Raw genomic sequence first — 14,486 nt, forward strand, 5'->3', positions numbered from 1 at the left:
TACAGTCTTGGTATGAAAGGCTTACAGGAACACTATGCACATTCACTGGAGCATTTTTAGACTTTGATTAGGGATCTTCTTCTGGCCATGGGTTGTGGAAGCTATCTTGGGGGGGTGGGGGGGGAAAAAGAAGACTACAAGGACAGTAAAATAAACAAAAAATGCAAAACAGTAATGCAAGATGAATCTGACATTCTGGATCCTAATTCCTATCAACAACATTCCACATTTCTGCAAAATACTTGGGAGATTTTCAGAACTCAGCTATACAAAGCCCTAGGTAACCTGGTCCAAACCTGAAGTCAGCCCTACTTTCAGGAGAAGATTGGACGAGATGCCCTTCAGAGGCCCTTCTACACCTTGTTAATGGTTTTATAACATAGAGAGTGGGAGTGTGTATACATAGACATAGCCACTCACATATCTGCCCTCTTTTTTGATACTCTAACTGGTCTATAGATAAAACTGAGTGCTGCCTGTAAAGCAAGTTACAGACATCACTGCATGGTAGACCAGTTTTGATATCTTCAATACCCACCAGTTTTACATTTATACACAAGTACAGAATAAAGTGTTACTTTATGACCTAAGTGAAGCGGTGAAGATGCAAGACTTCTGAGATTAGATAGAGCTGATATATACAAGAAGTGTCCCATTTATCTGTAGAACCTTCAGCTCTATGAAAACAGAATCCTCACTTCCCAGAGTGTTGACTCTGTAGAGGTGAGGAATCTCTCTGGAATTTTAAAGGGCTGAAATATTAATTGCTTCTGCTGAGACATTGGAAAAGAGAGGAAGCGGGCATGTCCCAAGAGAGGAACCACCCAAACCACAATAAACACTCAGGTTCATCATTCCTCTCTAACTCATTTACACATCTCAAACTGAAACTCCAGTACTCCTACCTTCAGAATTCCTGCTTTGATGCCTTTTCCCTTCTGCCATCCACTGATCAGTATTTTCAGCAGTGACTCATGAGTCAGAAGACTCTGCTTTACATGACACTGTTGAAACTCATTTGAGGTGCCTTGATTTAGAAGCCCAAAAGACATGTAGCTAAGAACAGACACAGAACATGAAAACTTCTTGAAGAAGTAAAACCAAGTTTCATCACACTTATGATCATATTTCATACTATCCAATCTTTCTTACAGACAAGAAATCAAGTCTCCTATTTTACCACAAGATAAAAATAGAAGCAACTTGAACAAGATGATCTATGAAGCCTGAAAAATTCAGAATGAAACCAGATTCCTGCATCCCTGTTACATTCTTACATAATGTGTCTAGATGCAGCCTTCCATTTTTTCCTGAACCTGGCTAATTAAGCCTGGTATGATTAAACCTTACAGCTAGGCATTCAGAATAGGACAAAGGCAAAAACGTTAAACAGCCATGCTAAATGGTGAGCAAACAGGGCATTAAAAGAGTATTATTTTCTACTCCAGGCTGTCTCACCTCAGTTTTACCACACCCACCCCCCAAGTGGTGTCTCTACCAAGCTACTTCTTTCACACAGAAAGCTGCAAGAGCTGTCTTAAAACATTTTTTCCCCCTCACATTTTGTAGGGTTTTTTACTACAAGAGTAAGTCAGAATATAGAACAGACCACCATTCCCAAACATTTCATGTAATATGTTAACTGAGCTAAGAGCACAATCACAATTATTGCGATTTTAGAAAAAGAGCTTTTTTTAAAGACAAACTCAAACAATATGAAGCTATCAATATGAAAACTGGTACATGGTAACTTAAGACTATAAAGACTATAAAATTCCTTATTTTCATGTTACTTGTGTCAGAAACATACACTCAGTATTGCCAAGAAACCAACTATTTTGTTTGGAGTGACTGTATGTGTGTGTTCTTAACGTATCATTGGAGCAAGTGTAAACAATTGTTAGAGATTTAACTCTGACATTTGAACATACTCAAGTTCAGCAATTCCCATAGAACCACAGGTGCAGAAAAACTTGCTCAGCTGTTTTGACACAAGCACAGCCACTACTCTTGGCATGTTCTTGGCAAAGCAAAAATCTTGAATCTTGTTTCAAAAATCATTATCATTCACCAGTTTGCAAAATTTACTGGAAAATGCTAATATTGTACTCTACATAACTCACATATTCAAAAGCTGTTGATTTAACAGCCAAAATACATAATCCATGTGTATTGCAACTACAAAAGGCAAGCTTTAAAAATTCTACATTTCTGACTTTTCTGCTCTATGAAGTGCTAGTCTAATGGGAACGTTAATATGCCTGAATCATCCTACATTCAAGTACTAGGAACCAGAATAATCATTCTAGCAGTCATTTCATGACGTGAGTGAACCTCAAAGCACCATCCTTTTGCAGAATTAGTTTGCTTCCACGACAGTAAGTTGTTTGTGTATTTCCAGTATGCATTTATAAAAGCACAAGGACTAGGCTGAAGAGGCAGACAAGATGGTGCTCTAGTGCCACAGAAGGGCAGAGCTCCTTACTGAAATAACCTACTGCAGTTGCAGTCCTCTGCTGATCTTGTAGACCTTGGAGGAAAATGTAACTGATTGCACTGAAGGCTGAGTCCTCTTCCTTTTACACAGTGCTGACAGTGACAATAGAAAATCTGAGAGCACTGAAAGACACTTCCCTGAGAACTAGTGTCACTAGTCACTTTTTCTGTGAGCCAAGCTGAGTCATTTACATGAATGACTGCTTGGTAGTCAAAATGAAATTGAACAGCACAGAGCAACGAGAACACAAAGACATGGCATTTTCATTTTGAGAAAGCTTCATCAAATGATCTTCTCTCTTTTATTAAAAAAAACACCAAAAACCTAAAAAAACCCCAAACACAAACCAAAAACCAGCTATCTGTGCAACATTTGGCAAAAGATAAGTTGTTAATAAAGCAACACTGAATTTGTATACTTCAAAAACAACAAAAGAGTCTTTGAGAGCAGCGGTTTCTTATAGCAGGTGAAGTAGCTAATTAAAAAAATGGATTTTGAGCATAATGACCTAATAAGGGGAATTCCTCCAGAGAGAGAGAGAGAGAAGCTGGTCTAATGTAAGTGGATGGGAAAACCCAGTTGGATGAATACTGTAAGATCAAGATCTGAAAGCATATGGTTAAAGAAAGAAAAAACCAAAAAGAGCAAAGAAAACCCCAAACAAGAATCAGAAGTCTGGGAGTTCCTGCCCTTCTGACAAACACATACTGAATACACTCAAACTCATTTCACAGTTTCTCAGAAACTTTCCAGGATTAGTCATACTTAGTAACTACAAAACAAATTCAGAACTGCCAACACTATTCTGTTGAACTTCAGTTACTGAATGTGCTCCACACTTACTTCATCTTTGTTACAGAGGATAATAATGAAGAGGAATCAGCTTTCCTCGTATCAAAACCCAAAGCAAAAGATTTAATTACTCAGTAACGACTATTTAAACAACATGGTATCTGATCTTCATGACTCATTTCTCAGAAAGCACACACACAACACACTGTATAGTCCAGTATTTGTACCCATAATTTTTAAGTGCATCAATAAATGGCAAGAATATCTTCCAGTAGCTAAGATATATGTTAACTTTGTTCTCTAAGAAAAGTCATTCCCTAAGAAAAGCCATTCCAAGAAACATGTTCAAGATGAAAGCATGATGCTGAAACTGCTACAAGAATGCCATTTCTCTTTTAACCCTTTGAGTTTTAAATAGAATGTGAGGAATTTTTTCATTAACACAACCTACAGAAAGTTAATACATTCTGAACAAGCTTGAGCAATACCTATTAACCATTCGGCTTGTTGTCTCTTGCTGCCCTTCAGCGAACTACATACAGGCTCTCACAGTGAAATAATCCGCTCCACACACTTTATTAACTTTAACATCACACAGTAAAACTTTAGATAATTAAATTTAATGTACTGTTCAATGAGTAACATGGAATTTCCTACAACAGCTTACAGTATTTCATTATAGCTCACAACACCCTCACAGCAAAATCAAAATGGACCGAAAACTGCCCCAGTATTGTTATGCAAGAGCTTGATTTTCTTCTTGCTCGTCACCCTGAAAAGCAACACAACAGTAGTTAAAATAGGACATTTGAGTAGCTAAATATGAAATATATTTGCATTGTTTTGCAAAGTACATCCAGGCAAATACATTCCTTTCTGTGACCATTTGAGGCTGTCCCCTTAAGAAAGGGGGACGCCTGGAGCTTTTTGCCACAAGCACCAGTTTGCCTTCATATCATCTCCTAACTTTTAAATAATGAAGAATATTACAGTAATTCCATTTATGCTTTTGTATATGCACTATTTGCCACTAGACCAACATCTTAGGGTTTTATGGTGTATATACATAATTTTCACTGTCGTGAAATGCAGATTTAGCATTACAATAAAGTCAGTTATTTAATTGTCTTAGACTAATCACTCCATCTTGATCCTCTGTAAGAAAAAGCTTTCAAGTTCCATCACTGAAATAAGCACAGATTGTAGTTTGTTTGGAGGTGCAAGTGTCTTTTTTTAAATTAAAACCAAACTATGAACACTGAAGACCAAAACCAGTATGTGCAGAAGCTTTTAGTTCAATTAAGAATGGTTATTTTACACTTTGGCCAGACTTAAGAGTCTGAATGCAGACTACTCAAAACAAAGCATCAAAAAATCAATGTGTTGGTAGAGCACAGGAAGATGTCCCGCTAAGCAGGTTATTTTATCAGTTTGCTTTCTCTTTCTCCCTTTTCTTTTTTTAGATGTAATTTAAGTTTTACTTTCCTGCTTGCTAACTCCTCAGCTCTTCAGACTGGTAGCATGCTAATCCTTCAACATTAACAGCTTGCTGGACTTCCTGAACATTGTTTATTTTCTTTCCAAGTTAGAGAATTACATTTTACAACTGCCTTGTCTGGACAGTCAGTCTACAGCTTTCAGACAAAAGATTACTTAAGATAAAGAGAAATTCTGCAATACAGACTCTTGCAAGATCTCGATTATGAGAAAAGCTGTGTAGCAAAAATCATTATAAAAGGAGCTGCCACTACCATTTTAGGAGACACAGGAACTGAACTATCTTCAAAGATGGGGCTTCCCAGCTCATCATTTAGTACTGACTGAGAGCAATTAATCCTACAGATTTCAGTCTTCCTCACCAAACTGCCGTGACACTTTCAAATATTTATTTTGTAATTTAATAGTGTTTTTTTTTTGGTCTCTGATCACCAAGAAAAGAAAAAGTTAAATTTCATACTCAAACCCAGGAAACTCAGTCTTATCATGAGAATCAGTCACATCAAAAAACAGAAAAGGGGTTTAAGAATCTGTCAATCGGATCCCACAAAGCTTCTTCAAAAAACCCCCAGTCACTACTTTGACTCTTAAAGTCAGAGTAATGAACAAACATGGAATTAAAAACAAGTTTTTAATCTGTTTTGGCAGTTTTGTTCTTGTTACATGTACAAAACAAAACCAATTCCAATCTAGCTTGGTGAGTATTCTAAATGATAAAGTTGGAAGTCAGTGACAGGAGTATTACAGAAGAACTGAACATCCTGAGGAACTAACTGGACATGGTTCAGTGATACTTCCCTTTGGCTATGCCCTGATAACAATACATTAAATCAGATTTCCATACTTTTAGTGTTATTTCAACATTTCAACTCTTCACCAGAGCTAGAACTCAAGAAAACATACTTCACCTGGCAAGCACCTTAAAATTCCTCCTACTTAACTCCTTCACTGTTGCTCCATCAACTTAATTCTCTACAACAGCAACCTCTGAAAGCTAACATCATCAGGCAAGACTCCAAACCCAGGACAGAAACCAAACATGGAGGCACTGCTGAAATAGGCAAGTTCAAGTGTTCTTGCTCCATTATTTTTGGTATTTCCATTTCCTTACCAGTATTTAACCAACCTAACAATAGACTAGATAGTAAAAAGCCTAGAATACAACAGCTACTCTATGACTATTAATGCAGAATTTGTTACTAAAACACCTTCAACAAGACTTTATTCTTTTCCTGGCCCTCATGTAAAAGCACAGAATGAAAAGATGTCTCTGCAAGACCCAAAACAGCAACAAAAAAACATGACACCCAAATGCCTGGAAAGCAGGAAATACCTGCCTTCATCTCCACCCTTCAAAAGGAAGTGTTGTACCACACCTTTAAAAACAAATGAAAAAGAAACATTAACATAACCACTGTTCCTTTCTGGAGGAACACCACTGTTTTCTACAACACTTAAGAATGTTGCCCATCCACCTGAAAATACTGAGCTAGTAACTGAGCATGCTTTCACTTTTATGACCCAACTTCCACTATCAACATGACCTCAGTCAAATCACTTGACCACTGTATGGACAGCCCACAGCTAACAAGAATCCCTCAATAGCATCACTCAACCTCACTGCTCACACAGTAAAACACAAAACATTTATCTTCTTCATAGAGGCTATACAACTACCCCTAGTAGATAAATATTCCCTAGAATAGCACAGTATGCTTTATGATGTCTGTTCAATAAATCTTTTTTTTTTTCCCCCCAGATCTTTTTATTCTTAGACACCTGTAATTTTTTACAAAGTGATCACTGCATACCTGCCTTTGTCCAGCATTTATCATATCTGGTGTGGTTTAGCATTTTCACATAAGTATCCTGAAACTTAGACTCACCTTACCCTCTAACAAAGTTTCCTCATGCCAAATAACTTTTCACACAGCTGTTTCTCACATCTCTGAAGGCTGAAATAAGCAATCAATTAAGCACAAACCCTCTGTCTCACCTGTATCAAATCACTCCCAGGAATTCAATTATTGATGTACTCCAAACTAAAATGGTATCTGCTAGAGACAAATGGTATTTTGAAGAACGCACTTGGGTTTGTCAGCTTCATCAGCATTGGTATTTATTTCCTCCTGACTTAGCTTCCAAGAATTCTTCTGTGCCAGAAAATTGCATTCAGAACCCCAACTTATTCACCTACTAAAATCAAAAGTAAGAAGAATTAGGAAAGTTGCCAAGTAAAATTAGAGTGGAATCAGACAGACATGTACATGTGTTACGTACTTGACCATATTAGCGAGGGGTTTGGACACACCATGCAACGCCAGTGTAATGTCCTAGGCTCTCAGCGTCCCCCTGCACACATTAAAAAATACATTTTTTTTTAAAGGTCAGATAACCAAGACATGGATGAAATTACAATTATTCAGTAACACTGATGTGGATAATTGAAACCTCAAGAAAGAGTAATGGACAAGCATACCTATTTGAGGCTCCTCTGATCTCAACCGTGCATGTCTCAGTGATGACACTGCAGTAAAAGAAACCAGCAGGCGACTGGTGGTGTGGTTGCCTCGTTGAGCATGGCTCTATTTTAGATAGGTTAACATGTCACTTTGTAAGTAACATCACTCAGCTAGCAATGGAACATTTTTCTTTTGAGAAAGGTTACAGCACATACAAGTGCACTTGCCTGGAAACTGCACTACTGAACAAATCTGCTTAACAAGCAACTAGGATACACAAAGAGTCCTAACTATTTTCATGTTCCGCTCATGAATCTCGTGTACAATTAAGGCAGGCATACAGCAGGTTTGCTGCACGTGCTATGGAAAGTCTTCACAGATTTTGCCTCAGAAGGCCTGGACCAACCATTAAGTACTAAGACTTTTTAAGATGACAAATAGGAACATGAATGGCATGAGTTTCTAATAAACAAAATTGAATGTGATAATAAAGTTACTTTTTAAGATGACAAATAGGAACACGAATGGCATGAGTTTCTAATAAACAAAATTGAATGTGATAATAAAGTTAATAAAAAGTATTTTCATGCCAAAAAAACATAGTATCACTAACGTGTCATCTGTCTGTGTGGACAAGCAGTCATGTGGCGTCTCTCTCTCTTCTTTCACACTCACAGTTCTCGCATTTCTGAGTTCAAAACAAGTAGATTCTTCAGGCGACTGGTCATCACTGCCACACCTGCAAATACAACCCCATCTATTAATGGAAATATTTTTTTCTGAAACAAGAAGCTTTGCTGCTTTGTCTGTATTCCATCTAAACATGCATTATGTGCTCGACAATGCACACAACAAACAAAGACAACCTGATCTAGTGTGAGGTGTCCCTGCCCATGGCAGGGGTGTTGGAACTGGATGATCTTTGAGGTCCCTTCCAACTCTGACAGTTCTGTGATTCTGTGTGACATAAACTATTCTACAAAGGGTATTAAAAATCTCTTCCATTTTAATAATGTTAGCTGTATACTTTCCTCTTTCTGCCCCATTTTAAAGAAATGTCAGCTACAGTCTCTCAAGTACTGTCAAGAAAAACATTTCCTCTGCCTTTCACGTATGAATAGAGTACACTACTAACGTTCCATCAGCTGCTATCAGAGAAGTGCTGTCTGATAGCGCTTGCTCTTCTTTCACAGTAATTCTTCTCACACCCTCAGGGAGGGCATGGATTGGAGCTTTTAACAAGGGGTTGTAGCTCTCATACCTAGAAAGAAAATCCACAGTTGGTATGAAAGCCAAGAATTGTTTACTTGGTATTACTGAACAGAGGAGTATTGTGTCAGTCTACTCACAAGTCCAGTAAGAACCCTGCAACTTCTGCATCGTTCCTGAAATCCAGCTTTTCCTTCAGTGTCAACCATCGGCCAATATGATTTCCCACATAAATCCGTGTTTTCCCCCTTCTTCTATCAAGGCTTTGCTTTCTCTTCTTCTTTTCCAAAAGAGACAACACTGGGGGCCTTCCACATCTCTTTGTTGGTACTGACATTATAGGCCTAGAAATAAAAGAAAGGCTATTTAGTGTGCCGTAGCTCTGAGCAGCTGACAATACCTCATCACACAGACACCCCAGTGCCAAACACAGTAAGCCTTTCACTCCCATAAAGGGCCTAAACCGCTATAAAGCAAAGCGGCTCCCAGAAGCTGCCGCACCGCTAACCGAGGAGTCAGAATTCCCGCCCGCGCTCCGCGACTGCCCGTCATCCTCTTTCCCACCTCACCAGGGGGCGGCTGGGAACGCGGCCTCTTGCAGTCGGGCCACGGTGACGGGCCACGCCCCTGAAGGGGCCACGCCCCCGAGCCGCCGCTGTTCTCTGGGCTCCTGCCATGGCAGTGCCCCATCGCCCTCTCAGCCGCGCGGGAAAGCGGCGAGGGTCGGTCGGTCACTCACTCACCCACCCACCGCGCCGCAGCCCCGCCGCCACACCGGAGATAAACACAGAACACGTGACCGGCGCGGACGGCGCGCGATGATGACGCGTGGCTCACGGGAGGCGCGGCCGCTTGGGACGCACCGGCGGGTCCAGCGGAGGCTGTGTTCGTGCTCGTGCTCCTGTGCGGTACCGGCAGCCGCTTCCCGGGCAGAAAGGGACTCTGGTAAATGCGGCTTCGCAGCGCGCTCACCCCCTCACCAATGGCCTACCGCTAACTGGGTTAATCCGCGTCGTCCGCCCCGCGCGGGCTTTGCCCCCCGTCGTCTCACACCCCAGCAACTCCCGTGTACCTCCGCAGCAGCAGCCGCGGGATGGTCCCTTCCTTGATGTGTGACAAGGTGTCAGTGACGCCTGTGTGTGGAAGTCGAGAGCCAGTTGTAAGGCGACTCGGTAAAAGCTTTGTTTAAACGTTACACACAATGCAGTTAGCTACTGTCACATCCACTGAGAGAAACCCGGAGGTACTGAGGTATAAACTGCTACCTGCAGGTCACTGCACCTGAGAGGAAACGGGTAACTACATTTTTAGAATATTCATTTAATAGCAAACTTCTTAAGTAAATGTCTTGCAAACACTTTCCCCAAGCAACAATTCCCAGTATGAATTGTAAAGATGCTGTTATTTTCTCTTCTGAAAGGCCAGATTGAGAGACAACGCTAGAATCTTCCTCTGAAAAGCAGAACATGTTTGAAGTTTTATGTATCTGTTGAAAGGGAAATACTAAATCACTGACACGAGGCAAAATAAAATGCAACTTACACTTGGAATGCATGTTGTCACAAGGTTTTATATTACTGTACACAGCATGGATTCTACCAGCTCCTTGGCGACTCCACACTGCTTGCATACACTGCAGTTTAAAATAAATGGCTAAAACCACAGACCAAGCTAGCAATATTTATGGATAATTTTATCTAAACAAGGCGAGGCTCACAGTAACAAGTCAAACAAGTTAGCTCAAGAATAGTAGATGACTGGAGGCTTACTAGAAATACTTATTTGCATCTGCTGAATCAGCCAAGTAACCAGACAAAATCTTTTGTTAGGTTTCTGCTCAACATTTATGTAACTTGAACATCAAGAACGAAAGGACACCAAACTATAATGCATTCTACTGCGAGTTACTAAATGTTTTTAAATTATTAATGTAGAATAATTACAGCTTTTCCCAAGCTAGCACAAATTCTCCAGTGATTCATATATATAAAGATAATACCTTGTAGTTTACCTTTTTCATTCAAGGATGTGATAGTTCAATCAGTATCACCGTTATTTCGGTGAAATACATACTTGGTGATCATTTCCAATTAAATATGACTGCTTAGAAGGCTCTTGATGCTTCTGATTACCATTATATATATATATTTTGTATAAGCAGATTCACATTCCAAATAATGGAACTGTGTGAACCATTAAAAGTTGTTGTGTGTTTCTATGTTCCTGTGATCTTGAAATCACAAAGCTGCTGGGGGAAGCAAGGCAGTACTAACATTTACTTCTACCAAGTCATTATGAAACAAAAGCAAATAGCAGCACCTCGCCTTTTATGCTTAATAAGTTAAGCAAACTACTGATGTTATGTGTGCTAGTAAAAATAGCATTTTAAAATGAAGGTGCATGTCTGTGTTCTCAGTAATGCATTAATAGATTAAGAAAAAAAATCAGAGCTTTTCAGTTAATGTATTTTTCTGGTTTGGTGGCTTTTTTTCCTGCTCTTCTCATTAAGGGAGTCTGCCAGCTAGTATTGATTTCTCCTGCCTCAGCTGATTTTGGCTGTATGGCAGACACAACAAAGGACTGTTTTTAACCCCACCAATATTTATATTAATGTTGATTTTTATCATTTAAGATGCCCACCTCAGTAAGGTTAGTATTTTGTCCCTGAACTGTTTCACCCAAGTCCTTTAATAAACATACATTCTTTGTACAAGGAAGTGCAGGTTATAAAGCAGCAGCTGCCACTTAAGAATGAAATCTGAAAGCCAGTACCCCAGGCTCAGCAAAGGTTAAGGTTCATTTTCTTCCACAGCAATGCAAAGAAATGTAAGCGAGGGCACCAGGTGCAGCAATGCTGCCTCCTCTTGAACAGGAAAGAATTTCAAAGGTTTAAATAGCTCATAGCAGTCTCTCTGCATTACTTCAACTACTCTCTCCTCATCAACTTCTCACTGAAAATCCTGGCTATACTATCACTGTTCTGCTGATAAAGATTTTAGGGCGCTTCATTAGTTTCCACAGCAAATATCTTATCTTTGACTTCCTGCATATTTAGCTTCCAGAGGTAGTTGTAGCAGTAACGTACCTTACAAACTTAACCAAGCCTGCTGTCTCCCAAAGCATGTGATTTTTCAATATAAAATGCCTTAAGTTGCTACAAGAGCAAACAGTAAACCCAGCAATATTCTTAAACATCCCCTTTATTTCAGGTTTTATGTATGTATGTATTTTATGTATTTGAGAGATGGGATTGAGAAACTGCTGCCTGGAAATGCCAATGCAGACTTCTTCACATAATAAGTAATTAGTCTATGTAGTAGAGTGAAAATCACATGGAGTCCAAGTTTATCTAGCTAAGCAGCCTGTTTCCAGAATGGATGAGGCTCTGGCCAGCCTGAACTAGTGTGGGGTGTCCCTGCCCATGGCAGGGGGGTTGGAACTAGATGATCCTTGTGGTCCCTTCCAACCTTGAATGAAACTATGAAACTATGAGGAGGCTTGATCCTCTGTCTGGTGTATTCTCCCAGTTGCTGGTTATCAGTGATTTAAGGACTTTGAAGACAAGGGGGTGAATCTGTTAGGTTAAGCAGGCATAGAAAGACCTATACTCCATGAACTGAATCCTTTTTAGCCCTCACTGCAGTGATTCTTCTCTTTGCTCTTTCAGCTGTTTCTTACAGAAGTATTATTCCTAGACAAAAGTAATGTATGGCACGAGCACACAGTCAAACATTTTCATGTTCCAGTGCAATACTGATATCCCATTAAGCAGTACAGCACAGCAGTGGTACTAATTATCCCCCAACAAAGACCAACTCTCTCATCATCAATAGCTTTAACCTGTTTCCCTTCCAGCCTGAAACAGAATCAATGGCAGCTATTTAATAAAGAGAGCTAAGAATAAAGTTGAAACCTATAACATTTATCACCATACAGTTAATTCCAGCAAGAGTCTTTGCTTGTGTAAACCCTTCAGAACACTCCAACTTATTAAGAACAGTATGCAAACAAAAAAAGAGAGAAAAGACTGACACAAAGGTTTAAGGTGTAAACTTTCAGAAAGCAAGCTTATTTTCAAATGGTTCCCACAGTCAGTTGGGCTTCATGATACAAAACAGGAACTACAATATCTTAAAATATTTTAAGAAAACATAGCTGTACAGAAAGGTAGCAAGACCTGCATCCTCAGTGCATATTGATCAGGGTAAACTTAAAAGTAAAATTTACTACATTTATTGATCATTGCTGAGGATGATTCATCACATTGAATTTCTTTCACACATGCCTCATATCTGTCATCTAAATTATCCTATCTGCAAAGAATAGTCATTTTTATATTAAAAGCAACTAAATTAGGCTGTATAGTATCTAACATGCAATAAAAGCTTCCATGCAGAATACATGAAGTTTAAAAAGTTGACAGAAACAGTCAAACAAGCAGAGTAATCAAACCAGTAAGCTAGTGTATTTTCACTGGAGAACAAAATCTTTAACAATATTTGCTCCATGTTTCCTATTTTTACTTTCTCCCCCTCACCATCTGCTTCTGCTCTGCTTTTTCTTCCAAAAAGCATCCACCTTTTTAATTTCACTGACCCCATCACAGAATTCCAGCTGAATAGAAATCAAATTCCCACTGTCAAAGCCCCAAAGCACTACCTAGTAATAAATATAACTCTTCTTTTTCTTACAATAATTTTAGATCTTTCAGAGAAACAGTGCCAATTGATTCAATGCTTTGCTGCACACACCCTTTAAACAAAGGAAATTGAGTTTTTGGGTCACCAGTGCCTTTAGATTGTACTTCTGCCTTCAGTGATGCTTTTTCGGCCAAATCTTCCCTTTCTCTTGGTAGCCAGTACTGAATCTCACAAGTGTGGAGAAAGATAATTCATTACAGAACACAAGAATTTCCATTACCTCTGCTGGGTTAATGGTTGGACTCAATGATCTCAAAGGTCTTTACCAACCTAAATGATGCTACTGTTTCCATCATGGAAGTCACCTAAGCAATGCTAAATGGATTGCAGATTCCCTAGGAAAACTCTGACTGCAAGAGCTACTTAGGTGTCCACAACACCCACAACACAGCTCCTCGTGGGTGCCCATCCTCCCCAGGAGGCTGCAGATGATGAGCTGTACAGATCCAGTGGCACTGAGGACCTGTGAGAGCCCCAGCCATGGGGGGCAAACCAGTACCACCAGTCAGCACAAACTGTCAGTTCATCCCTCTGCAAGCAGCTGAGGTACAAATACAGTTTTTGTTTGTGTATATAACAGTTTTAACTGAACAAAGAAGTAATGTGCAGTACTTCTTTATGTTCCAATGCTGAGACACCACTAGTTAAGGGAGGAGGATCCTGCTACTGTCAGAACAAGAGCAGAAATCACATGGTTAACCGCTGATAACTTTTTGCTAGAAACGTATCCCAGGTTTCACCAAACTACCACTTCAGGTACAAAAAAAAACCCACCCCAAAACAAACCAGGACAGCACGGTGGTTTCCTCTGCTTAAGAAGTGGTGCATGAAAATACAACCACTCTGGGGAGAACAGCTTCCCAAGGACTCTCAGTGGGGGCTGAGAAGGCCGCAGCTCTACCAGTGGATGGCCCTAGACCCCAGGAGGCAGCAACCTCGCGCCAAGACCCACTCCCCAGACCTCACGGTCTGCGCCGGCACCCCGGCGGGGCTGTGAAGAGCCCTGGAGCCGGCTCCCAGCGAAGGGACCGGGCGGGCATGCGGCAGCAGGCCCTTCCCGCGCTCACGAGGCCCATGCAGAGCAGACAAGAGAAGATAAAATACATAAAGTTAGCACCTGAGTGGCACTCACGCTCAGTCGTGCTTTCAAGGTCAGTGGGCACTTACAGAAGCAGGAGGGTGACTGGCACACAGAGCTGTAGGCAGCCTGGGTCATTCCGGCCATCCGCAGTTGTCTCGGGGTTTGGCTGAGAGCCTGACAGGGGTAGTTGGAGAAATGGAGAGAAAAATATGGAACGCTTCACGAATTTGCGTGTCATCCTTGCGCAG

At 40.3% G+C, this 14,486-nt stretch overlaps 1 protein-coding gene and 1 non-coding gene across 2 annotated transcripts in view; both read right to left on the reverse strand.

The window, feature by feature from the left end:
- Window positions 1–3,846: 3,846 nt before the first annotated feature.
- LOC137447657 (zinc finger protein 692-like) lies at window positions 3,847–9,009 on the reverse strand. The gene is made up of 8 exons (XM_068151403.1): window positions 8,966–9,009; window positions 8,598–8,801; window positions 8,384–8,509; window positions 7,862–7,987; window positions 7,266–7,313; window positions 7,067–7,138; window positions 6,783–6,982; window positions 3,847–4,061 (listed from the first exon to the last, which is right to left on the reverse strand). The coding sequence occupies exons 1-6, from the start codon at window positions 9,007–9,009 to the stop codon at window positions 7,120–7,122; spliced, it is 567 nt and encodes a 188-aa protein (XP_068007504.1). The 3' UTR covers window positions 3,847–4,061; window positions 6,783–6,982; window positions 7,067–7,119.
- A 5,432-nt stretch (window positions 9,010–14,441) lies between these two features.
- LOC137447833 (U6 spliceosomal RNA) overlaps window positions 14,442–14,486 on the reverse strand; it is a 107-nt gene continuing 62 nt past the window's right edge. The window contains exon 1 of the small nuclear RNA XR_010988933.1: window positions 14,442–14,486. This exon is cut by the window's right edge and continues 62 nt beyond it. This is a non-coding gene — a small nuclear RNA (U6 spliceosomal RNA).

This window comes from Melanerpes formicivorus, unplaced genomic scaffold, assembly GCF_026170545.1.
Source record: "Melanerpes formicivorus ecotype bairdi unplaced genomic scaffold, bMelFor1.0.p_v2 SCAF_21, whole genome shotgun sequence".
In the NCBI taxonomy this organism is placed as follows: Eukaryota; Metazoa; Chordata; class Aves; order Piciformes; family Picidae; genus Melanerpes; species Melanerpes formicivorus.